General features: G+C 49.9%; 2 protein-coding genes across 2 annotated transcripts; one reads left to right on the top strand and one right to left on the bottom strand.

The window, feature by feature from the left end:
* Positions 1–743: 743 nt before the first annotated feature.
* On the bottom strand, positions 744–13,112 carry LOC130475260 (myotubularin-related protein 9-like). The gene is made up of 10 exons (XM_056847009.1): positions 12,887–13,112; positions 7,749–7,857; positions 6,177–6,302; positions 5,146–5,319; positions 4,530–4,747; positions 3,747–3,908; positions 3,182–3,323; positions 2,742–2,962; positions 1,705–1,847; positions 744–886 (listed from the first exon to the last, which is right to left on the bottom strand). The coding sequence occupies exons 1-10, from the start codon at positions 13,081–13,083 to the stop codon at positions 744–746; spliced, it is 1,635 nt and encodes a 544-aa protein (XP_056702987.1). The 5' UTR covers positions 13,084–13,112.
* Positions 13,113–22,839: 9,727 nt separating this feature from the next.
* On the top strand, positions 22,840–25,730 carry FAM167B (family with sequence similarity 167 member B). Its single transcript, XM_056847443.1, has 2 exons — positions 22,840–23,149; positions 25,438–25,730. Exons 1-2 carry the CDS (start codon positions 22,841–22,843, stop codon positions 25,699–25,701), a joined length of 573 nt encoding a protein of 190 aa, XP_056703421.1. The 5' UTR covers position 22,840; the 3' UTR covers positions 25,702–25,730.
* The last annotated feature ends 225 nt before the right edge of the window (positions 25,731–25,955 follow it).

Here is a 25,955-nt window from a genome sequence, read left to right as displayed (position 1 = left end):
TTCCTAATGTCTAGACGGAAATTCTTTTAAAACAGTGTGTAATTTCTGCCAGTTCTGAACATTCACAGTTGGGCTACCTGCTCCAGAATGTTCATTCATTAATTAAAGGTCAGAGTACATCCTGCCCTGTGTACAGGTTTCCTAGGGATCAGTCCATGGATCAGAGCAGAATGCTTGCTTTTTACATGCAGGAAGTTCTAGAATCTCCAACTGAAAGGACCTCTCCCTGCCTGAGAGACTGGAGAGTTGTTTTCAGAGTAAACAGTATTGGGTTAGGTAGACTGACTTGCAGTTAACCAGTTGCAGACGTGCAAATCAGTTGTGGTTCTGTGGAGGCAAAACCTCCTATAGTTTAGGGTTTTTCCCCCCCCAGAGGTGAATATTGGGGGAAAGCCCAAACTGGCTTGCCCATTTATCTAAGTTATTCTAAGCAACAGAGCTGGGCTTTCTTGCTTTAGAAACCTGGTGAATTGGACCAGTGTTAGCCTGCAGCTGGCTGTTGTACTTTTTATAACTAATTGGCAAGCTTGGTTGTAACAGTTCAGAGACTGGGCTAAACTGTGCGTGTCCAAACAGACTGGGGATTATGCCTACGGCCTGGCTTGTGTGGCCAGCACCAAGCCAAAATCTCTGTTTTTGTGCCTCTGAGAACTCCCATGTTCAAGATGGGGAGGAGAGCAGGCCGTGGCTGGCTTTGGTTCTCCAGTCAGTTGGGGATCTTCTCATTTCTGGGTTTCTGCTCCTCAATCAGTCTGTGCTGGAATCTGCTCTTGCGGTGTCCTGCTCGATTGTTCTATGTGGACTTGGCTGTTTCCTGCTATTTTTTTTATTTCTGCCTGTGCTTCATCTAGATAGTGGGATGGACGGATCCAGCGGAGGAATAAGCCTGCAGAAAACACTGTGGTTAGAAAGACATTTCCACTTCCAAAAGAGAGTAGGAAAGGGAGCAGTTAACGTTTTCTCATTCCTCAGTGCGGGTTATGGGGATCTTCAAGGACCCCACTCTGTAAGTCCCAGAGGGGAAAAACCAGGGGAACATAAGAATGGGAACAGCATTGCCACAGGGGTCATTTCAAGGTACAGCAGGGAACTTAATGGCACACATTTATCTGGTAAGGCAAAAAATATATCCATAAATTATTTAAACCCCAGAATCCCACTCTGTGTGAGAGAGGTGGGTTTACAAATATTTTAAATAATTTGACATATCCAGCAGCTGCAGTTCCTTAAAAAGGAACTGTTCTCTCAAGCCTCATGGCTCGCAATGCAGTTTTTTTCATACAGTCCTATGTGTCTTTTACATCTGCGTAAGCAAAACTTAATATTAGGGATCCCTTACATAAACAATTATTCAAGTCTAGTCCTGATAATAATGGGAAAGAGTTTGAAACCTGTTGGGCCTGATGGCTGGAGAGTCCACACACAGAATAAGGATTTCCAACTCAAGTCCTACAACATGCTGTAGGTTGGGGAAAGCAGGTTTTGAGGAAAGAATTTGGATGCCTGGTTAAAGGATCCATAGTTAGGAAAGGGTGGAGAGGAAGAGGAGAAGGAAGAGGAAGGGAAACTAACCTAGTTCACCAGATTAGCGTCCCCCGCTCATGTGGAGGAGTGGGGAATCAAACCTGGTTCTCCAGATTACACTCCACCGCTCCAAACCACAGCTCTTAACCACTACACCATGCTGGTAAAGGGATATCATACCTTGCCAGAGCAGCACACTCTGGGGCTCCACAGATGGCCAGATAACCAGGGGGTTGCGTGCATACAGTGGATTCCTATATTTGTCTCTGCTATTCAGCCAGGCCCAGAGAGCATGAGTCTTCTCCTTCACTTCACAGAGCTTCCTGCAGGGGGAGCCAATTAAAAAATCTGGCAAAATAATCATGTTTTTGCTGGGCTTCTCACATTCAACAATTCACAGGTATGTTTTGGGGGATGGGAAAAGTGCCCTCACTGGATGGTCCAGGCTAGCCCAATCTCATCAGATTCAGAAACTAGCGACAGCCCTGGTTAGTATTTGGATGGGAGGCCAGTCACAACGCAGAGGTGGGCAATGGCATACCACCTCTGAATGTCTTGCATTGAAAACCTTATGGGATTGCCATAAGTCACCTGTGACTTGATGGCAAAAAGGAGTGTGGTTCACAGCTGAAGGGCCACACCGGAAAAGGCTGAGAAGAAGTGTTGGTTTTTATATGCTGACTTTCTCTTCCACTTAAGGGAGAATCAAACTGGCTTATAATCACCTTCCCCTCCCCACAACAGACACCCTGTGAGGTAGGTGGGGCTGAGAAAGCTCTAAGAGAGCTGTGACTAGCCCAAGGTCACCCAGCAGGCTTCAGGTGTAGGAGTGGGGAAACCAACCCGGTTTACCAGATGAGCATCTGCCGCTCAAGTGGAGGAGTGGGGAATCAAACTTGGTTCTCCAGATTAGTCCACCGCTCCAAACCACCATTCTTAACCACTACACCACGCTGGCTCTCAGCGTGGTGCAGTGGTTAAGAATGTGGGCCTCAAACTGCACTGTTTTGGTTCAATGGTAAAACACAGCACCTTGAATGGGACTGGGAAGGTTGCTGGCAGGCAGCAAGGCTGTAATAGAGTGGGCTGCATAAGCTCATGATCCCGTGGTCCGTCGCGAAACTACCAAGGGCCCATCAATCAAAAGCAGCTCCTCCCACTCCCAGGGGCTGCCCTGGAGCATCATCTCTGGCTTAGCCTGTCTGCTCCCACCTCACCTTTCTTGCTCGTTGTTGCAGAGGAATGTGCCATAGGGTGAGGCGTAGCTGTGTTCAAAGAGGGTCAGCAGGAGGTGCTCGCTGAACTCCAGGGAGAACGGGAACTGGCGCCCGAGTTGCCAGACGCAGTCCAGGAAGAGAAGGAACACGGGAGCCTCCTGCTTGAGGCGGGCGTGGGAACAGGCCGAGCGGGCGCAGCGGAGGGAGAACGGGTGGCCGGCCTGTGAAAGCAAGGTAGAGGTACGTTACAGAGCTGACAGAGTGGGTCAGACTGGTAAAAAGATATATGCAGCCTCGAGATGTGGTATCTGCACCCATTTCAGACAATCCCAGGCTTTTTAAAAAGTGTGTGTTGCTAGTCCTCATGGCTGTGGAGAAGGGCAGCCCTCAGATACCGTACCCACTGCTTCACCTTAAAAAAAAAAAGTTTTTAAAGGTACCTGGATCCATTCCCGCTCCACCAGCCCCTGGAAGCCAGCCAGAGTTCTGCAGTCGGGATCCAGGATGACCTGGGCGAGCGCCGTCACCAGGAGAGTGGTGTCCGTCCCCTCGTATCCATGCACCAGAACGTAAGCCTCTTCTCTGAAAGAAAACCACTGCGTTCGTTCCTGACATTTCTATCCCACCCTTCTTCCAAAGGACCCTACCTAGAGTCCACGGGTGGGGCGACACCATTTTTACCTCACAACGACCTCATAGGTTAGAGGTTGAAAGCCAAGGACTAGGCCAGGGTTACTCAGTGAGCCCAGGTGGTCTTCCCAGCCAGTCCAGCCACTGGTACCTAATATCTAGGCTCCACCCCATATTTGGGCTAACCCCACTGCTTAAGGGCTTTGTCCCCCTCAGGTTGGGAGGATGCTCTTCCTCCAGGGTCTTTGACTGAGCGCCCCCCCCCCCCCGCACTCTCCAGGAGCGCCTGCCCTCCTTGGAGCTGTGCTGAATCCCGTCTTGATCCATTTGACGCTCACAGGGAGAATGGGAAGAGCAGGGGTCCTCCCTCCCTACCTCTCCAGGCACTGTGCTGCAAGACAGGCGGTGTTTAGAGCCATCTTGATGTGAGACAGCCACTTAGAGGCTTCCAGCTTAGCCAGCCAGCGGTCCATGCTGTTGGAAGGGTCAAGACACGCCTCCACCAGCTTGGTGAAGCTTTCCTGGAGGGGACGGCCCCTACAAAGGGGGAAAAGACAGAGAGGCAAGACAACAGTCAGAGAGGATGAGTTGCCTCGGTTCCGGTCAGAGGTGCCTTCTTGGGAAAATGGACGTTGGATTTCTTCAATGGAAAGAAGAGCTGGTTTTTATATGCCGACTTTCTCTACCTCTTAAGGGAGAATCAAACTGGCTTACAATCACCTTCCCCTCCCCACCCCTAGATCCTAGGGAACTGGTGGCAGCCCATTGGTGCTGCTGGGGCCTCTCAGCTTAGCCGTCGGCAATGAAAACCACTGCTTATGTAGGCTCATCTGCCATTGTTGCTGCTGGCCAGGTCTATGCCAATCAGCCCCTGTGGCAGTTGGCAGCAGTGGCTGTCTACTGGGCTTGAACACATGAAACTGCCTTATACTGAATCAGACCCTTGGTCCATCAAAGTCAGTATTGTCTTCTTAGACTGGCAGTGGCTCTCCAGGGTCTCAGGTAAAGATATTTCACATCACCTATTTGCCTAGTCTCTTTAACTGGAGATGCCAGGGATTGAACCTGGGACCTTCAGCATGCCAAGCAGATGCTCTACCAGAGCCACAGCCCCACCCCAGGCTTCTCCTGCATCTCAGTTGGGTTCTGTACGCTTACCTCTCCAGGGGCCGGTGCAGCCTCTTCCAGCAAGGGTAGGCAGCCCTGTGCTCTGTGCCTCCACCCGTCATGTGGGCCTGCTTGGCTGCCTGTGCTGAGCGGGTGTCCAGGATGAAACCGCGGTCCCCTTGCTCCAGCACAGCGCCCAAGAGCAGCTCGTCCTCCCGGCAGCGCTTCCGGTTGGGCCCGGAGAGAGGCTGGCTGCTGCGGAGCATCACCTGCCGGAGCAAAACAGCACATATGCGGCAGTCATTATGGACAAGGAGACTATCACCCTGCGTTCAGCTATGTAAAATCAATCACGTTTGAATAATTCTCCCGTCGTTAGTATCTCGCATCATTGTTTCTGCAACTTCACAGTCACAGGGACTAGAAACCTGGCCTTTGCCATTATTGCTCTTTTTCATTTTCCTGGCCCTGGTTCTGCATCTTCACAGTCGCAGGGACTAGAAACTTGACCTTTGCCATTATCGCTCTTTTTCATTTTCCTGTCCTGTTATGGTTCAGATTAAATTGGTTTTTTGTAGCACTACCACAAAGATGGGGGAAATGATCGTGGTGTCCTCGGAAAGAAAGGCAAGCAAACAAGGAAATGGTAGCAAAGCACTGGACTCACACTCCCGTTCTTCTTGTGGTAATAACTCAGGACAGGAAACCGTCTCCCCTGGCGGAAGCAGGCGCTCTTTCTCAGGGCTTCATCGTCAACTGCAGCTGGCACCATAACCACTGGGGGGTAACTGGGGCAGACAGTAAAATCCTCGTTGACAGAAGAGAGCCTCCAGTTGCCTGTCTGGGAGGGAGGCCTGGTGTCAGACTGACTAGCGGGGTGGGATTGTATGCTCTGCCATGGGAGGGGGGAGGAGGTGAGGGGAAGCTTTGGTTGGCATTAACTGCTTCTGGGATGCAGAACCCTGTTCTACACCTGAGCTCTAGAGCAGGGTTCCCCAACAGCGCGGGCACCATGGCATCTGCCAAATGTTTTTATAAAGTGGGCGGAGCAAGATGAGGCTCCTGCCCAGCAAGGCTTCTGATTGGCTGTGCAGATTAAAATAACATTGCTTTGATGGTAGCTGCCACCGCAGTGTGGATTTTATTCTCTCATTCTTTCCCAGTGTATTTTTAAAAAACTGTTCCCTGCACTTGGGCTTTCTCTTTCTCTCTCTGTGTGTGTATGTGTGGCCATGGGGAGGGGCTGTGGCTCAATGGTAGAGCATCTGCTTGGCATGCAGAAGCTCCCAGGTTCAATCCCAGTTAAAGGGACCAGGCAGGCAGGTGATGTGAAAGACCTCTGCCTGAGACCCTGGAGAGCCGCTGCCGGTCTTAGACAATACTGACTTTGATGGACCAAGGGTCTGATTCAGTAGAAGGCAGCTTCATGTGTTCATGTGGCTCTGCTTCCTGGGGTGGCCCTTTTGCGGTTTGCTCCACCTTCCATGGCGACCATTTTTTTGGTTGCCCTCACCTCCCTGTGCTGAAAAAGGTTGGGGGATCCCTGCCCTAGAGCCTGTTGAAGAAAGGATTGTATGGGATTTTGGCTGGAAATAAAACAGGTCGGGGGATTTACAACTTTGCTTTGCCCAGCCCCATATCTTGAGAGGCCTTGGACTCACTCTTCCCCGCCATCAAGCGTCGTCCCCCACTACTCACATCGGAGGCTATTTGCTGGTAGTATTTTTCAAGTGGATACAGTTGCCACCCATTTTCCAGCTTCATGCTTTGGGGTCTGTAGAAAAAGGGGTACGTCATCATGACGGACTCAATGGAGGAGAGGGCCTGGGGGAAACAAGGAAGGTACGTGAGCTCTGTGAACATCTGAGGCCTTACCCAGACCCATGCTGGCCTCTCGGCTTTCCAGCTCATGATGTGCCCTAGGAAAAGGCAGATAAGTTCTCTCCCGCTCCCTCCCAATCAAGAATGGAAGAAGGCAGTTGTGTGGATTGCTCAGCAAAGCACTAGATCCAACAGGCATGGAGCTCAAGCAATACAAACTCACCCTCCAGCCTCTGGACTAGGATCCAGCAGCCCCAATCCTTGAAATGAGAGCTGTGATTCTGCAGTGCAAAACTATTGTGTCTGGAAATTTTGATGTGTTGGCACGTGATTGGTCAAGCAACCGTATTAATAAACTTGACTCGTGTCTGCTGTGATTTTGCAGAAGGGCAGACTGTGGTTTTTGGCCTGATGCTCCCATGAAGACACACGGGGGATTAAAATGCACTATGCTCTGAATCCCCCCCCACACACACACACACACAGCTCTGGTGTTGACTCCGGCCCCGGATGAGAATTCTGCATGCAAGCAAAATGTCCCCGAGGAAGTTCCCCTCCCTTGCAGCGCTCATAGGCCAAGGCAAGATCCTCTCAAAGGCCAAGTGTGCCTCAGGCTCAAAACCAGTTCCTTCGCTGCTGACATCCTGCTGCTGTTTGCTTTCCCAACAAGGAAATCACCAGGCAAACACTGTCTGCCAATCGGGGCCGGCTCACGCTGACCAAACAAACAGCCAAGTGCAGGAGCGCTGGCTTTCTCTCGCCCCCCAGGATAAAAGCCGAGGCAAGGCACTCCTGCAGGCACAGGCAGCTGTTCTGCGCTGCCCCCGCCCCATTTAGATCACCAGCTTCCAGCAGAGCAGGCCTGATTCTCAAAAGAGATCCAAATCTTCCCTGGAGAGGGAAACACTGTACTCTCAAACCAGACAGGATATTGGAGATGAGGGAATGGGGCTCCAGCAACCCCGCCCTCCCCAGGCTGCACCCCCAAATCTCTAGGAATTTCCCTACTTGGGAGTTGGCAACCTTGCCTCTGACTGGCTGGGTCTCAGGCAGAGAGGAGTCTTTCCCCACACCCTGGACCTGAGATCCTTTAACAGCCAGGGATTAAACCAAGGACCTTCTGCTTGCAAAACCCTTCCTTGCTCCGTCATTGAGCCAGGGTGCCAAATATACAGACTGGCTATAATTATGAGTTGGCCCTGGTCAGTATACAGAGAGGAGTCTAGCAAGGAATTCCAGGGTCACTATGCAGAGGACGGTACTGGCAAACCCCTCCCCCCCTCTGTTAGGCTCTTGCCTTGAAAACCCTATGTAGTTGCCCTGAGTCGACTTCGACTTGATGGCACTTTACACATGCACGCTCTGCACATGTTCAGAGGCATTTCTCTTCCCAGAATCCTGCCTGGCCGGAGTTCAAGGGAAGCCACACGGAAAGGGTGTTCTGCTCACCTCAATGGAACTGGCAATGTTCAGGCATTCTTCCATGCCTGGGATCTCCAGGTGCAGAATTTTCAGGTCCTTGCACTTGAGAGTGATGGTGCCAGCAGCATTGGCAAGCCTGCCGGGAGACCACCAAGAGAAGGTGCCGTGAGCAGGAGGGCTCATGGGAAGTGGGCAGGGCAGAGGGTTTGGGGGTCTGTTTCCTCAAGCAGGAGATGCAGAACATGGGGTGTGTGCAAATGAAAAAGTGTGGCCATGCGCTCCTGCAGTAATGCACTCATCGCTGCAGGGTGCATGTGGAAGGGCTCGAGCTCTTGCAAAGGAAGAGGTGACGGGTGGGGTGAGAATGCAAGCTGCGTCATTTAAAATCCTCTCTGGCCCCAGTTGACTTTGTACTTGAAGTGGGCAGGAAATCACATGAGCTTTCTGGGGGAGACAGAGACAATAGAAAGAAAGTGCAACAGTTGCCTAAAGGAGAAAAACCCTCTCCCTATACCAGATGGCATCTTATTAAATCCAGCGCAATTCATCTAGAATAATAGCCGACCCTCTTGTCGAAGGCTTTCACGGTCAGAGTTCATTGGTTCTTGTAGGTTATCCGGGCTGTGTGACAGTGGTCTTGGTATTTTCTTTCCTGACGTTTCACCAGCAGCTGTGGCAGGCATCTTCAGAGGAGTAACACTGACAGTGAGAGACACTGTCCTTCAGTGTTACTCCTCTGAAGATGCCTGCCACAGCTGCTGGCGAAACGTCAGGAAAGAAAATACCAAGACCACGGTTACACAGCCTGGATAACCTACGAGAACCAAAGCCGACCCTCTGTTTTGTTTACAGAGACTCACTGAGGTGTAGAAGCATGCACCACCCATAAAGATGCGTCTGAAGTAGACAGAAAAGTTTTTACTATTCTCTAACCATCTTGGTGATGGCCAATTTCACACAAAGAAAGACGAACACTGTTAGGTAGTCCTGCAGTGGTTAGTCTAGAGGGTGCATCTGCCTTATCTTCTATGCTGTTCACACACCATCAACAAACAAAAGTATGCGTCTGATGCCTTGTTAAGAACTTATGCAAAATATGGCCTCTGCTTGTCCCCTTATACCTTTGTAAGAAAAAAGGTAAGAAAAAAATCTGGTCAGGGAAGGGGCCTAAAATATCCTCAGATGGGCCAAGTTCCTACAGCTCCCCTTCCCAGGGCCATGGACTGGAGGCCACTGTTGATTTCCAGTCACCTCTCCAAATGACAACTACTAGCTCTGGTCTGGATCACACACATATGGCGCTGTGGATATATGGAGGTTAGGGAAAGGTGTGAGAGTGGTTCAGGTGCTGGACTAATACCGGGAAGACTCAGGTTCAAATCCACACTCTGCCATGAAGCATACTGGTTGACCTGGGGCCAGTCCTTCCCTAACCTATCTCACAGGGTTGTTGTGAGGACAGAATGGACAGAACCATATATAGTTACCTTGAGCTCCTTGGTGGGATAAAAATGTGGTAGGTTGCCCAGAGAGGCCATGCTTCAAAATAACTTCCCCCAATTGTCCTCACCCTGACCTAAATGGACCAGGTTAGCCTAATTTCATCACGTCTCAGAAGCTAAGCAGGGTCAGCCTTGGTTAGCGGATGGGAGACCACCAAGGAAGTCCAAGGCTGCTACACAGAGGCAGGCAATGGTAAACCACCCCTGTTTGTTTATTGCCCTGAAAACCCTATGGGGTCACATAAGTCTGCTGCAACTTGATGGCACTTTCTACCATATAGTTCTCTCGTCCTAGCAGGCAGAGAGCAGAACACGGAGCATCTTGAAGATGTTTCTCTCTGCCTAAGCCAGGGGTGGGGAACCTTTTTCCTGCCAAGGGCCATTCACACATTTATAACATCTTTCGGGGGCCACACCAGGTGTAGATCTCCCGGTGGGGGGGGGGAGAGGCTAGGGTTGCCAGGTCTCCAGCCACCACCTGGAGGTTGGCAACCCCAGGGGAGGCCAGCCAGAGAAGGCCTGCAGGGCGCCCCCTCCCCCCTCCCAGGTGGGAGGGCAGCCAGCGGTGGGCCCCAGAAAACGAGGCGCCAGGGGGGCGCAACCCACAGTTGATTGGCAAGGGAGGAAGGAAAACAGAGAAAGAGGAAAAGGGAGGGAGGGAGAAAGAAAGAAAGAAAAGGACGGAGGGAAAGAAAAAAAAGGACGGAGGTAGACAAAGAAAGAGACAGAAAAAGAGGGAGGAAGAGAGGGAGAGAAAGGAGAAAGAGTGACAGAAAAAGAGGAAGAAAAGAGAGAAAAGCCTCCCCCCCACACACACACACTCGCGCATGCCAGCCTGCGTGACCGGGCCCCAGCCACCCCACCTCCCTCGCCCACACACACACACCCGGCGGCGCACAGAGCACCAAGCAACCGGGCCCCAGTCTCCATGCACTCCCCCCCAGAGTCCATAAAAGCCCCCCCCCAGCCCAATCGGCTCCCGCATGCATGCTCTGCTGCCGGGAGCCGCCGGCCACTTCCCCCCCCCCCACTGCTCAACAGTCAACAGGCAGTGAGAGGGGCTTACAATGTGCCACAGCGTTCCTGTATGCCACAGCTGTAGGGGGCAGCCTTGGGGGAAGCGTCCCTCCCCTCTCGCCGACCAACAACCAACAGTCAGTGAGAGGAGGTCCAAAGGGCGCTACAAGGGCGCTGTAAGCCGTGGCCCCAGGAACACTCTTGGGGAGGGCCACCCTGCGCCCCGCCTCTGCGGCAGGGTTCCCGGAGCTCCCAAGGGCCACAAAAAATGTCCTCGGGGGCCGTATGCGGCCCCCGGGCCTGAGGTTCCCCACCCCTGGCCTAAGCAAACCCACAATGCGACAGCAAATCTGCATCAAGGAGGTGTGGGAAATGCAAGCTCCAGAAATTCTCTGCCAACTGAGTAAGCGTCACTGGAAACTCAGGGGCGGGTGAGACAGAAGCCTTCGAGGGCCAGGGCAAAAATCTGAGCGTTGCATGGTGAAGGGGGTGGGGAGGAGAGGCTACAGGGAAGATAAAGGGTTAAAGGCAAACCTGGTCTCTTGGAGGGAGCCATTAGTCCAGGGGCTTTGATACCAGCTTAGATTCTGAACACTGGGGGAACAGGAAGGAAGGAGACGTTAGTAGCAGGTGTAAGGGGTGAGCATCTGGGCTTCTGCTGCAGAATTCAAAGCATCCTAGCCCACCTGCGAGTGGTTCAGGAGCACAAACACCCCAGTGTGATTTCCACAGCCCACTCCAGAGACTCGTGCAGGGTTGCAGTCTCTCCCCTGCCTTCTTGTACCTTTCAGGACAGCAGCAGCCCCAGCCAAAGAAATCAAACAGAGAAAGGTTTCCCTTCAAGAACCCCCCCACACACACACACACAATTTATCCAAGTCAGGCTGCTGTGAAAAGGAGCAGAAAAGGCTGCCATATTGGAGGTGGAGAATGGGGTATGTAACCCAATGTTTGGGGGTACAGAGAGCAAGCCTGCCTACCAGCTCTCCCAGAGGAGGAGGAGCTGGCCCTTTTCTCCTGCTCCTTAAGTGGCCCACTTTGGACCTCCCTGCTTGACCCATGAGGAAGGTTCACTCAGGCACATCAGTCTGCTCATATCTGCATTGCCTGCGCAAAGGATGAATCTAGGCTGCTGCTGCAGGTGAATTAGTGAAAGTCGGCTGGCGGGACCTTAGATCTGAGCTATCCGGTCACGTTTTTAAAAGAAAAAAAATGCTAACCTGAATTAATTGTACAGTTGAAGATCTTTTTTCCCCAGCTGGAGCTTGCATTTTGCAAGCCTTCTTGAGGGGGAGGACATGACAAGAGGTTTATAACATTATGAGCAGGGTAAAGAGAGTGGACAAAGAGAACTTTTTCTCCCAAAATGCTAGAACTTGAGGGCATCCAATGAATTTGATGGGCAGTCGATTCAGGACAGACAAAAGGAAATACTCCTTTAGTCAACAAGCGATTAAAATGTGGATTAAAATGTGGGTGTAGTGATGGCCACAGGCATAGGCATCTTTAAAGGGGGATTACGCATAGAAGACAGGTCTACCCGTGGTTACTAGTCATAGTGACTGAAGGAAACCTCCACATTCAGAGGCAGTCAACCTCTGAATCCCAGCACCAGAGGAAGGCCTTGGCCCGTAGGTCTAGTTGTTGGCCCTCCATAGTAAATGGGTGCACACTATGTGTAGCCGGAAATTCCTTACACTAGTCTGAGAGCCTTTTCCTGAGATATCTCTTGGAAGACAAGAATATGGGGGTTTCACGTTTGGTAGCAAAATTTTTATTCACTGCAATTACCAAACGTAAGGCACTCACAAATAAACCAGGTTCCCTGCAGTCTGATAATCACTGAGACTTTTTTTTTAATCATAGTGTAAATTATTATGCACGGATTTTAATTGGTTAACCATGTATAAGACCTATATAATGTTTATAATTAATTCTTGGTGCTTACATGTTTTGGATTACTTTATATACCTCCTAAACTTAATATTTCTATTTTCTGTACATGTGATGAATATTTTGACTGGTCTTGGACCGTTTCAATAAACTGACTGACACACTGTGTGAGATAGGATGCTGGACTAGTTAGACCACCAGCCTGATCCAGCAGGGCTCTTCATATGTTTTTAGGCTCCACATGAAGAGAACTAGCCAGGTTTGAGATCAGTGCTCCTCACAAAGAGGCCAGCCACTATCTGACAAAGGGAGCACTGACACTCAAAAGAAGAAGAGTTGGTTTTTATATGCTGACTTTCTTTACCACTTAAGGCAGAATCAAACCGGCTTACAATCACCTTCCCCTCCCCACAACAGACACCCTGTGAGGTGGGTGGGGCTGAGAAAGCTCTAAGAGAGCTGTGGCTAGCCCAAGGTCTCCCAGCTGGCTTCATGTGTAGGAGTGGGGAAACAAATCCAGTTCACCAGATTAGCCTCCGCAGCTCATGTGGGGGAGTGGGGGATCAAACTCCATTCTCCAGATTATAGAGTCAACCGCTCCAAACCTCCGCTCTCAGCCACTTATACCCCAAAAATCTTGTTGGTCTCTAAGGAACTACTGGACTCGAATCTAGCTGTTTTAATGGAGACCAACATGGGTAAGGCACTAAGAGGCCAGGTGCCTGGAGGGGAGGGGGTGAAATAGGGTGTCACCTTTTCTCGACAGCATCCACATTGCGAATCAGCAGCCAGAGTTCCATCTGGCTCTGCTCCCCGTTTCCCCCTGCCTGGGACGACAGAAGGAGGTGGTGGCTGGTGATGCACAGGGTCCCTTTGACTGGCGCGAGTCCTGGCCTCGAGAGCACCACGTTGTTCACCTTGGCGGTCTTGATCAGCTCTGCGAACTCCATGGCTGCGAGATGTGGCAGCCGTGGCGGTCCCGGAGAGGGCTGCCGGGCCAGGGGAACCTGTGGCAGAAGAGAGGTAAGGCTGATGCTTGGGTTCAGCAAGGGCCGGGCACGCCTCCTCCCATATGTGATCGTGAGTGTTGTAAATGTCCTGCTTTGGAAGGAATGAACACATGAATACATGAAGCTGCCTTATACTGAATCAGACCCTCAGTCCATCAAAGTCAGTATTGTCTACACAGACCGGCAGCGGCTCTCCAGGGTCTCAGGCAGAGATCTTTCACATCACCTACTTGCCTAGTCCCTTTAACGGGAGATGATACCGGTGATTGAACCTGGGACCTTCTGCATGCCAAGCAGATGCTCCACCACTGAGCCACTGTGCAATGTCGCTCAATTGCTAGCACAGACTTTGGAACCTCAAGGGAGGTAGGGTTGCCAACCTCCAGGCACTAGTTGGAGATCTCCTGCTATTACAACTGATCTCCAGCCAATAGAGATCAGTTCACCTGGAGAAAATGGTCGCTTTGGCAATTGGAGTCTATGGCATTGTAGTCCCTCCCCTCCTCAGGCTCCGCCCAAAAAACCTCCCGCTGGTGGCGAAGAGGGACCTGGCAACCCAAAAGGGAGGGCAATAGAGTCAATACAGGGGTGGATAGATGCTCTCTGACCTTTCCTTTGTCCACTCCTGCTGCTGACCCCTTGTTGCCCAGAATACTATTCTCAAGAGTTCCTTCCTTCCATTCACTTCCCTTCTCTCTAGGGTTGCCAGGTCCCTTTTTGCCACCAGTGGGCGGTTTTGGGGGGCAGAGCCTGAGGAGGGCAGGGTTTGGGGAGGGACTTCGATGCCATAGAATCCAATTGCCAAAGTGGCCATTTTCTCCAGGGCAACTGATCTCTGGGGGTTACCGCACTTGTATTCCCAGCAATGGATTAAGAGTTTGAAAATGTTATAAAAAATACTGTTCGCACTTTCTATGTATTCCCACCAGTGAATTAAGAGTTTGAAAACATTATAAAAAATACTATTCGCACTTTGTTTGGCCCCTTTAGCTGTGAAGTCGTCTTCCAACCATTTATAAGCCATGGTATCCAAAAACCCTTTTAAAGCGATGTTTTTTACAACATTTTCAAACTCTTAATACATTGCTGGGAATACAAAGTGCGGTAACCCCCTCTATTGGCTGGAGGTCAGTTGTAATAGCTGATAGAATAAATTCTATCAGGGTTAGGGTCAAGGAGAATACAATCGTTTTGTGCTCCGAAACGATCGTATTCTCCTTGACTGTTCATCTTGCAGCATCTGTTTTGAGATAGTTATTTCAAAGGACTTACTTGATACTTACCTGATAGAATTTATAATTCAAATTAATTGTGGTATTTTTGCACATCCACTGTTGTTCTGAATGTATGTGTTGTTGGTGGTTTCATTACCACATACTGTAAAGGGTATATGTAGCTATAATATATTGGCATTGTTATCAGCATTGCTCCAGTACCTGGAGGTTGGCAACCCTACTGGGAAAAGACTTTCCTCTCTTTCTTTCAGTGGGCTGCCTGTAAACCAGCATCCTGCAGAAGGGAAAGGAATGGAGGGGGAAGCAGCGCCCAGGTGGTGTTTTGCAGGCCGTTCCATGCTGTGTATTTCTCTGCGGACAGCAATTCTGTGAGCTCTCGGAGGTTTGTTGCCCAAGTGCAGGCTTCAGGTTGCTTGGCGGTCGGACCTCTCTGTCCTCTGCTTTGAAATTCTGCACCATCCTAATTTGCTAAGGTTTTACTGAAGGAACCTTTAAGCATGCAGAGATATCTGTGCTTGTGGTAACCATACTGGAAAGAATATAATAAACGTATGGGAGGGAATCCTGATCAACATTATTTCCTATGGAAACCGTTTTTTGACAGATATGTATAAAAATGGTTAAATACTATGTATAGCAAGAACTGTAAAGCTATACATCGGCTAATAATAGAGCTGGGATTTAGTAAGTGGTTATTAGGTGTTAAAAAAATATAACGGTTAATACGTGTAAGAAAGTGTATAAGCTTGTCAGCTGATTATTGATTGATTGTTAAAGAAAATCGATTGGCTGATTTAAATTAACCTATATAACCGAACTAAAATGGGGAAAAAATATGAGATTAGTTTCATTAAATATGTTTTGTAATTCCCTAAGAAATCATAGCTGGGGGTTGTTGTTTAAGAAAGTGGGCTGTAATGGGCACGGACAAAGATTGGAATGAAATGTTATATTTCCCCCCCTCTTTTTATTCTGTACCCCATAAAAATCAATATAAATCATTTAAAAAAACAACAACCATTATTTCCAGTAAAGGAGAGCAAAGAAGACAGAGGAAGGAAGTCTCTTCCTCTCCCCCCTCCCCCTCCTTCCACCCACTCTCCCCTGCCTCAGTTTCTCTCTCTCCACCTATGTCTGGCTCGAAAGACTGCAGTGAAGACACGAACGCCAACTTCTCTGGTGCTGCCGCAATTAACTTCAGGAGCCAAACATCCAAATGATAAGATAAGAATTTGGAAAAACCCGACTCTTTGCTTTGCTTCTTATTTTTCCAGCAAACCCTCCCCCCCCCTGCATTGAGAGATATGCTTCTTTGAAGCAATCTCCTGTGTACACAACCGAGCATGTGATCTTTTTCCTGGCATGGAGACACAGCAAGAGGAAGTGGGTTGCAGGCTTAATCGTTTCATCTCAGGTGGCTGCATTGGAGGATCTTGACATTTTCTCCACTTTGCACAGGTTATCTACAATCGAGCATTTCCGTTGGCGAAGGGTCTGTGCCTGCCTTCCCTTCTTGACCAACAATAAGGGTTGGATTGTGAAGAAGATGCTGCAAAGCCCAGGAAACGCCAAAATTGCAAGGAGGGTTGCAAAATCCACAAGTGGGCGAGCCTTTCCCTTCAGATTCTCTCCAGGATCAGAGGTGCATGCCTATTATATTAGGTGCTGGAAAACAGGCAGGATGGTGCTGCTGCAGTTGTCTTGTTTGTGGGCTTCCTAGAGGCACCTGGTTGGCCACTGTGTGAACAGACTGCTGGACCTGATAGGCCTTGGTCTGATCCAGCCTGGCTTTTCTTGTGTTCTTAGAGACTAAGAGATGGGTAAACCTCTGCAAACTTCACATCTCCTCTTTTATTTCTGTGTGCTGTTATGACAACCCAGCAGGTTCTCAACAGCTTTGGGCAATACTGGCCAGTGGGCCCCGGTGCACGGCTAGGCGATACAGTTGCCAACTGACCAGGAAAAACCATACACACACACACACACGCCTTTAACAGCAGCCTGCTGTGCTTTTCATCGCAGGGATGTAAACAGTCCGTGCCTGCTAAGGTCTTCAGGCCAAGAGGCAAAAGGCTCTGCTAACAGGGCAGCTGAGTAGTTGGCAAATCTCCGGGAAGAGGGGCTGCATTCCGTTTGGCAGGCTCTAAATCGTACCAGCCTGGAAGAAGTCTCTACAACAACCTTGTGAGGCTGGTCAGTATAAAAAAGAAGCTGAGAAACCTAGTAGGATCCTTCACCCACCAGTGGGACTCATGCGAAGCCATAAAGCTACCTAATAATGCATCAGACCACCCAACTATCGTAACTTTAGTCCCGCAAGAGTCAATGTGGCATAATGGCTGTTGGACTGTGAGGGCAAGACTGGGGAGACCTGGTTCACATCCCCATTCTGCCATGCAGTCTTGGGTCAGCACAACACACAATCTCATTCTTTCACGCACGCTCACACTGACTCGCTCATTCATCCTAGCCTACCTCACAGGGCTGTGGCGAGGATGAAACGGAAGAGCAACGAGACACCCTACCCTGGTCTCCTTGGAGAACGGGCAGAAGAGAAACATACCCAATAAACAGCCAAGCAGAGTCTGAAAAACCGACTCTTTGCTTTGCGTGCCCAGCCTCGCCATGGGGAGATTCTATGCTGATTCCATAACCTTCGGCAGATGGTGAGAGGGAGGGCATCTTGGCCATCTTCTGGGCATGGAGTAGGAATGTCTCCACCTGGAGCTGGCAACCCTAAGCTGCTGGTTATGAGTCTCCAGCGCTCCATACGGGGTTGAAAAATCAAATGAGTTTCCGTCTCGACATTAGGAAGAATTTTCTAACAGTTGGAGCGGTTCTTCAGTGGAACAGGCTTCCTTGGGAGGTGGTGAGCTCTCCTTCCCTGGGGGTTTTTAAGAAGAGGCCAGATGGCCATCTGTCAGCAATGCTGATTCTATGACCTTAGGCGGATCATGAGAAGGCATCTTGGCCATCTTCTGGGCATGGAGTAGGGGTCGCTGGGGTGTGTGTGTGGGGGGGGGGAGGTAGTTGTGAATTTCCTGCATTGTGCAGGGGGTTGGACGAGATGACCCTGGTGGTCCCTCCCAATTCTATGAGATGCCAGAAATGGGCTGGGAAGCTTCCTACGTTGGCTATGGATCCGGGGGTTCTGCAGGGAGAGCGCCTTCCCGTCCCTTACCTTCCAGCCGGAGCTGCGATCCCCCTCCTCGCCCGGCCAGGATCTGCAGGGGATCTCGCTGGCAGGAGCTGGGCAGGCGCTCCCCTCGTGCTCCGGCGGAGATCCAGCCGGCGCGAGCCCGGCGACAGCTGGCCCCGGAGCGCGGCTGGCGCGCGGGGGTGCGGGGACGGGAGCGCCGGGAACTGCGCGCGCCCCTGGGCGGGGAGAGGCGGGGGCTGAAGGTCGCCTGCTGGCCGGCCGCTGGTCTTTGTCTCCCGCCGTCCAGGGCCTCAGCAAATGCAAGGGGGTTTTCCCTCCCAGCGACCGGTGGCCAGAGGAGGCGGCGGGGAAAGCCCGAGGGCGAGCGGGAAAGATGCTGGGAGAGAAGCTCAGGAAGCCAATCTCGAATCATAAGAGTTGGTGATCGGCTGGAGATCAGTTGCAATAGAATCACAGAATCATAAGAGTTGGAAGGGACCACCAGGGTCATCTAGTCCAACCCCCTGCACAATGCAGGAAACGCACAACTACCTCCCCACACACACACACACACACACACCCAGTGCCCAGAAGAGATGGCCAAGATGCCTTCTCATTACCGATGCTGATTTCTCCGCACCCATCTCTCTCCTGGACATCTCAGACTCTTCTGCATACCACACCTAATCCCATCACGCCTGCGATTCACATTGACATACTGTTAACATTGACATACAAATGCTTGTCTGAATTCACTCTCCTCTACTTAAAAGACAGATGGATTCACATTCTAGCTGTATCTGAAGAAGTGAGTTGCGGCTCACGAAAGCTCATACCCTACCAGAAAATATTTTTGTTAGTCTTTAAGGTGCTACTGGACTCTTGCCCTTTTCTATGCCTTCTCATGATCCGCCTAAGGTCATAGAATCAGCATTGCTGACAGACGGCCATCTGGCCTCTTCTTAAAAAACCCCAGGGAAGGAGAGCTCACCACCTCCCAAGGAAGCCTGTTCCACTGAAGAACCGCTCCAACTGTTAGAAAATTCTTCCTAATGTCTAGATGGGAACTCATTTGATTTTTTAACCCGTATGGAGCGCTGGAGACTCATAACCAGCAGCTTAGGGTTGCCAGCTCCAGGTGGAGACATTCCTGGAGATTTTGGGTGTGGAGCCTGAGCAGGGCAGAGTTTGGGGAGAGGAGGGATCTCAGTGGGGTACAGCGCCATTAGAGTCCACCCTGCAAGCAGCCATTTTCTCCATGGGAACTGATCTCTGTCAGCTGGACACATTAACACATGAAGCTGCCTTCTGCTGAATCAGGCCCTGCGTCCATCAAAGTCAGTATTGACTACTCAGACTGGCAGCGGCTCTCCAGGGTCTCAGGCGGAGGTCTTTTGCATCACCTCCTTGCCTATTCCCTTGAACTGGAAATGCCAGGGATTGAACCTGGGACCATCTGCATGCCAAGCAGAGGCTCTGCCACTGAGCCACGGCCCCTCAGTTGTGATTCCAGGAGATCTCCAGGCCCCATCTGGAGGATGGCAACCCTAGCTCTGGGCATGGCCTGATCCAGCCCAGGTGAAACCATTCTTAAGTCCCGTTGGTTTTTTGTGGGAGGAGGAAGAACAGGGGCTTCGTTCCAAAGCAAGACATGTTTACTATGCAGTGCTGGGAAATCAAGGGGATGGAGCCCTGTGAGTCTTTGCATTCCTCTACAGAAGTAAATCACACCGGAGTTCAGGGTAACATTACTCTAGGACGGCAGTCTTAATCTTGCATTCTTAAGGAGAAGTACATCCTTCAAAGGGTGTAACTACATATTATGTGTGTGTGTGTGTGTGTGTGTACAGATATGATATTGCCTTATATTGAATCAGACACTTGGTCCATCAAGGCCACTATGGTCTACTCAGACTGGCAGCAGCTGTCCAGAATCTAAAGAAGAGCTCTTTCACATCATGAACTGCCTGGTCCTTTTAACGGGCGATGTTGGGGATTGAACCTGGGACCTTATGCATGCCAAATAAATGTTCTGCCACTGAGCCATGCCCCCCTCCTGTGCTTAGAATAGCTTTGTGAGTGTGCTTACTATTTGTGCTTTATTTATTTTTGTATCAAATGTGCTCTGACATTTTATCTGTGCTCTTTTATTTTAAGCTGCATTTTATCACCTATCGATGAAAAGACTTCTTCATCTTTCTCTTTTAAAATAGTGGAAGCAAACATTTTTTTTAAAAGAGCAATTTAAAAAAGAAGAAAAACAACAGCAGTTGCAGAGAAAGCACACTGTCCTCAAATTGAGATTTCAACACCTGAGAAAATAAAAATGGTCTTTGCAGGCACTAGGCAGGCCCACAATATCTAACTTTTCAAAAAGGAGTGACTCAAACCAAGGTCTCTCTCCTGTGGTTCTCAAGGTTTGGGGAAGGAAATTGAGACATCAAATTCAGCTTCCTCGCCCCACACATTCACCCCACAGAATGCAAACCACTGCAGTGTGGGCCACAAGAGCTGAGAGGTGACATCCTCATGAGGCTTTGCCTAAGCAATCGTGCCCCACAATTTAAGGAACTGGGCCTTCCCCACAACGCACCAGGACAGGAAGCCACATTAGTGTTGCCAACTGACTCGAAAGAGTTGGCCTGGTACAGTGGATACAGTGTAAGGCTAGGATCCTGGGAGACCCAGGTTCAAATCCCCACTTCTACCATGGAAGCTCGCTGGGTGACCGTGGGCCCATCACAAACTCATCCTAGCCTACCCCACGGTGGTTGTGAGAGAATGGAGACAAGAGAATGATGTTCTAAGCTAAGGGTCCCCTATAGGGTACCTGTGGGCACCATGGCGGCCACCTACACCTTTCCTGGCACCTGTCTTAGAAGGGATGTGGGGCCAGGTGGGGCTTTTGCCCAGCAAGGCTTCTGCTTGGGCACTGGCGATTTGATTGGCCAGGCAGATTTAAAACAACAACATTGTGTTATAATTCCAAAGGTGTCCACAGTCTTAAAAGGGTTGGGGGCCTCTGTTCTAAGCTGCTGGGGAGAAAAGCGAGACATAAATAAAATACATGCAAATGCATACCTCCTCTTGTGTTTTTATGCCCACAGCAGTCAGCATCTGAACCCTTTGCACAATGAGCATCGAGTGTGTTCATGTCTATTCAAATGTCTGCCGTTTCTGTGAGACACAGGCTTAAAGTTGGCCATGGAAGGCCAAACTAGGATTTGATCTGAGACGTCACTTGGACCAGTTTTCAATGCCAAGGCTCAAGCACACCTCCGGGCATGTGCAGAGGGCCTTCTTATCACCACAGAACCACCACAATCAGTTCCAGCCGCACAGAAGTGGAGGGATCTCTCCCTTTTGTGCAGGCAGGAGCGGCTGAACCTTACCACACAGCAACTGGACCAGTGCCTAAAACGGTTTACACGGGTGCGTCTTCCCCTGAAGGAATATTTGTGTGTGTGTTAGCAGAAAAGGAGGCATTAAGTTCTAGATCTGTGTTGCATGGGAGAGGGCTCATCTTTGAAGCCTGGAGAACAGGAGCATTGCCTTTTTACTGGCTCCATCCTTGCGCCTAGACATATGCATCCACATTGGCAGAATGCCTTTTGATAACCCATTGCAGAAAAAGTTGAGAAGAAGCGGAAGGCTGCCCTTTTTTCAGATCCTCACAGGCTCCTGGAATGGGTTTGGTTTTCACATCAGGACAGCCAACCACTCCAGAGTGTTAGCTGGGTTGGAATATTTCTGTTATACTGATCTTTGATCACCAGTGTGTAGCAGGGAGGGTTAGAAGGGAACCAGGGCCAAAGGCCTTGGACCGAAGCTGTCTTATGGTGACCCCATAGGGTTTTCAAGGCAAGAAACATTCCAAGATGGTTTGCCATTGCCTGTTTCCATGTCATGTCCCTGGTATTCCTTGGAGGTCTCCCATCCAAATACTTGCTGGGGTCAAGGCCGAAAATGTGTAGCTTGCCCAAGGTCACCCAGGAAGTTTCCATGGCAGAGTGGGGATTCGAACCAGGGTTTCCCAGATCCTAGTTCGACACCTTAACCATTACACCACACTGTTATTGGCTGCCCTTGTTAAAATAAAAGGGTTTTCCACTGGAGGATCAGGAGAATTGGTAAGCACCTGGGTTTTCCTTGGACATTGGTTGCATTCCCCCTTCAGGCTTTCCTTCTTCCCAGGAGGAGGGAGGTATTCCCTTTGGCTCCACCTCCTGCAGAAGCTATTTGGGGCTTGGCTTCGCCTCCTGTGGAGGCTGTTTTTGGGATGGCACTCACCATACCGTCTCCAAATCCTACATGAGGCCACAGGCTTTACAGGGTTGGGCACTTCTGCTGTAAGGTGCAGCTGGACTCCTGTTTTATTTTACATCCCCACAAGAATCTCTTTGCTGGATCTATGCAATTGTCTGTCTAATCCAGCGACCCCCAACAGTGGATCCAGTGGACCCCTCTCCTGGCACCCAATCTATGTGTTTGAGGAAGGTGGGTGGAGGCCTTTTTCCAGCAGGTGCTGTCCAGGAAAAACTCCCAACTCACCCAGCTGCCAACTGACTGGGCAGCAAGGCCTGGCAGGTGCTACCCAGTCGATGGTAGCGCCCACCACCCAGTCACCTATCCTAAGGCCTTCGCATGCAGAAACATAATATGCAAATTGGCAGAGCAACCAACAGCCATTTCTACAACCGTGGAAGCACTTTTCCCAGCCAACATGATCATGGGAAATGCTGCTGGTTCACATGTTACATGATTGTGATGGATACCTAATTCAAAGAGCGTTAGAGCTAACTGAACAGCATTAAGCTACATTGAAGTTCATAAGTGGCTATTCTCTAACAAGTCAGCAGGTGGTGCTGATGCTTTACTTTCCAAATTTGTAAGGCATGTTGTGGGTAAAGGAAGGGCTTTGTTTGATATAAAATTGCCCCAAAGCTGCCAAAGTGACCTTTCAACCCTGACTCCATTTCATGCTTGGGTGGAGGATCAATGTCCTTTCTCCGCTGATACCAGAGTCAGGGAAAAAGGAGGAGTGCCAAGTGGGATAAATTACTTTACACTCTTTCTGGCTTGCATGTCCTTGCTGAAACTTCCTTTCAAAGAACAGGGTGTCTCCTCCTAGCTGGAGACAATAATACAGTTTTTTTTTAAAGTCTCTGGATAATTAAAGTTCCTGCTTTTTTTTTTTAATTCCAAGAGCTTTATTGTTCCAAGAATAAACAGCTTTTGTGTATGCACGTACGCACACACATATATACCCAATCGAGAAAGGCTGTGAGTCAGTTTGTAATCTGCACCCCAGCACACCTCTGCTATGTCCCTGGTGAAGTTCAAGGAGCTGGGAGAAGAGGAGCCCAATTCGGAGGACGAGGACCTGGACAGCGTCAAGGCCTTGACAGCCAAGCTGAAGTTGCAAACACGCCGCCCTTCCTACCTGGAGTGGAAGGCCCGGGTGCAGAGCCCGTCCTGGAGAAACAGCCTAAAGGATGGAGCCCTCCAAACCTTGAAAGAAAAGCAGACCAGAGAGGTGGAGGAGGAAGGGCCCCCGACCCAGGAGCCACTGAAGACCATTTGTGGGTTCCCCACCATTGACGAAGCCCTGGAATGGCTTCGGGTGGAGCTGGTAAGTGCTGATGGTACGGAGAAAGAAGGAATGTGGGCTCCCTAGGGTGGGAGAAAGGAGCCCCGGGTAAAAAAAAAAAAGTATGGAACTCCCCAGCTTCGTACTCAGGAAGGTGCGGAACAGCGAGCAGGAGGTGAATCGCTCCTGTTGGTCAAGCCGAGCATCGCCTGATGTGTGTTCCTTATCTTGCTTATGGGTAGCCAGAAGTCCGTTGCGCTTAAACTGCCGTAACACATTTATTGTGGCAGAACCTTTCATGAGCCAGAGGTTTTTGCCCCAGAGCATTCAGTACTGTTTAAGGTGCTACAAGACTTTTCTTTTGGCTGCAGCAGGCCAGCACAGCTCCCCCCCCCCCACTCTGGAATTTGTCTGTGCTGGAGCTTTGGAGTAGCTAAGAATCTGAGCTCCTGAGTCCCCGATTCAAATCTCGCCTCAACCATGAACTCACAAAGTGGCTCTCTGCAACACTCAACCTTCCCCCCTCTGCAGTTTGTAGAAGATGATGATGATAATAACAACAATAATAATACCAAGCTACCTTATAGGGTTGTTGTGAAGGTTGCTGAGCTATTGAATGTGGAGTCCTTTGATCGTTGTAAAGCACTAAATCCATTCTGAGGGGCTGTGGCTCAGTGGCAGAGCATCTGCTTGGCATGCAGAAGGTCCCAGGTTCAATCCCCGGCATCTCTAGTTAAAGGGACTAGGCAAGGAGGTGATGTGAAAGACGTCTGCCTGAGACCCTGGAGAGCCACTGCTGGTCTGAGTAGACCAACTGACTTTGATGGACCCAAGGGTTTGATTCAGTATAAGGCAAGTTCGTGTGCTCATGGGACTGGTATGCTTAAACCGTTGTTTCTTGTGGTTGACCTTGGCAGATGGGGTGAACACGCACCCCCAGACACTTTACATTCCATATGACCTCTGGCTTTGCAACAGCCTTGTAGGCTGACAACTTTCTACCCGTTTTACAGAAGGAATGATAAAAGAGCTTGATCTGAAAGCCACTAAAATTAATTTGGGTGTACATTCTGATTGCATTCCACAATTTTAAAAAGTTTTGATAGCTCTTACTAAAAAAGAATAATGAGAAACACTGTATTAAAGTGAGCACAAAAAGCATAGATTATCATTATGGCACAAGGGAATTCTTAGGAAGGAATTAAAGCAGTTCCCATTATTCACTGTTAATTTGCTATTTTGTGTTTGCAATGTTTATTTGTTTTATTTATTTATTTTAAAAACTTCTGTTCCCCTTTTCCACCTTATTCAGGGCCCCAAGGTGGCAAACATTAAAACATTTCAAACAGTTCAATAATGAAAAAGCATGTAACATATACATACATACGTACATACATACACATATACACACACACATACACATACACAATTTAAAACATAATAATATAAACACATAAAATATGAACAAACACATGGTGAAGGTGGAAAGTTTAATGCCATGTAGTCCAATTGCCGGAGAGGCTGTTTTCTCCAGGCGAACTGATCTCTATCGGCTGGAGATCAGTTGCAATAGAATCATAGAATCATAAGAGTTGGAAGGGACCACCAGGGTCATCTAGTCCAACCCCCTGCACAATGCAGGAAACTCACAACTACCTCCCCCCCACACACCCAGTGCCCAGAAGATGGCTGAGATGCCCCCCTCCCATGAACTTCCCAAGTTCATAGAATCAGCATTGCTGACAGATGGCCATCTAGCCTCTGCTTAAAAACCTCCAGGGAAGGAGAGCTCACCACCTCCTGAGGAAGCCTGTTCCACTGAGGAACCGCTCTGTTAGAAAATTCTTCCTAATGTCTAGATGGAAATTCTTCTGATTTAATTTTAACCCGTTGGTTCTGGTCCGACCTTCTGGGGCAACAGAAATCAACTCGGCATCATCCTCTATATGACAGCCCTTCAACAGCAGGAGATCCCCAGCTAGTACCTGGACGCTGGCAACCCTATCTCCCATCCAAGGCTGACCCTGCTTACCTTACAAAATCAGGTTCGCCTGGGCCATACAGGTCAGGGAAATCATATGCATAAAAACACACAAACAGGGAAGAAGGACTAGTAAGAGTTAGTGAGGGAACTCCTAACAAACAAACAAAAAGTCTTCACCTACTTGCCATTCCCAAACCTATTTCACAGTTATTTATATATTTTGCATTCCATCGTGCCTTAATGTGGTTTCAATTTGGGGGTGGGTGGGAAAGCATGCATTTCTCCTTGGAACCAACCTCAGAACGGAGCGCTTCAACCCCTTACCCTCTTTCCCCCTCTTGTCTAGCGGGAGATGAAGGCTCTGGACCACCGGCTGGCCCGCCAGCTGATGGGCCTGCGTAGCCAGATTCACAGGCTGAAGGTGGAGCAGGCCTGCCACCAACACAAGGAGATGCTGGACGATGCCACTTTTGGGCTGGAGGACTGCGAAGAGGACTCCGACCTGCTGTGCAACATTCCACCCAAAGCGGCCTTCCTGCTCTCCATGCCCCTCAAACACATTGGGGTCACACGCATGAATATCAACTCACGCCGTTTCTCCCTTTGCTGAGGAGCTGTGCCCCGGCCCAGGCCTCGCTTTGGCCCTCACATTAGGGTTGGCAGCTCTGGATTGGGAAATACCTGGAGGTTTTGGGGGTGGAGCCTCAGGTGGGCGGGGTTTGAGGAGGGGAGGGGCTTCGATGGGGTATAATGCCGTAGAATCCACCTTCCAAAGCAGCCATATCCTCCAGGGGAACTGATCTCTATCGCCTGGAGATCACTTGTAATAGTGGGAGATCTCCAGCCACCGCCTGGAGGTTGGCA

Source organism: Euleptes europaea, chromosome 3 (genome assembly GCF_029931775.1).
Source record: "Euleptes europaea isolate rEulEur1 chromosome 3, rEulEur1.hap1, whole genome shotgun sequence".
NCBI classification, from domain to species: domain Eukaryota; kingdom Metazoa; phylum Chordata; class Lepidosauria; order Squamata; family Sphaerodactylidae; genus Euleptes; species Euleptes europaea.
This window is presented reverse-complemented; position numbering and strand designations above follow the sequence as displayed.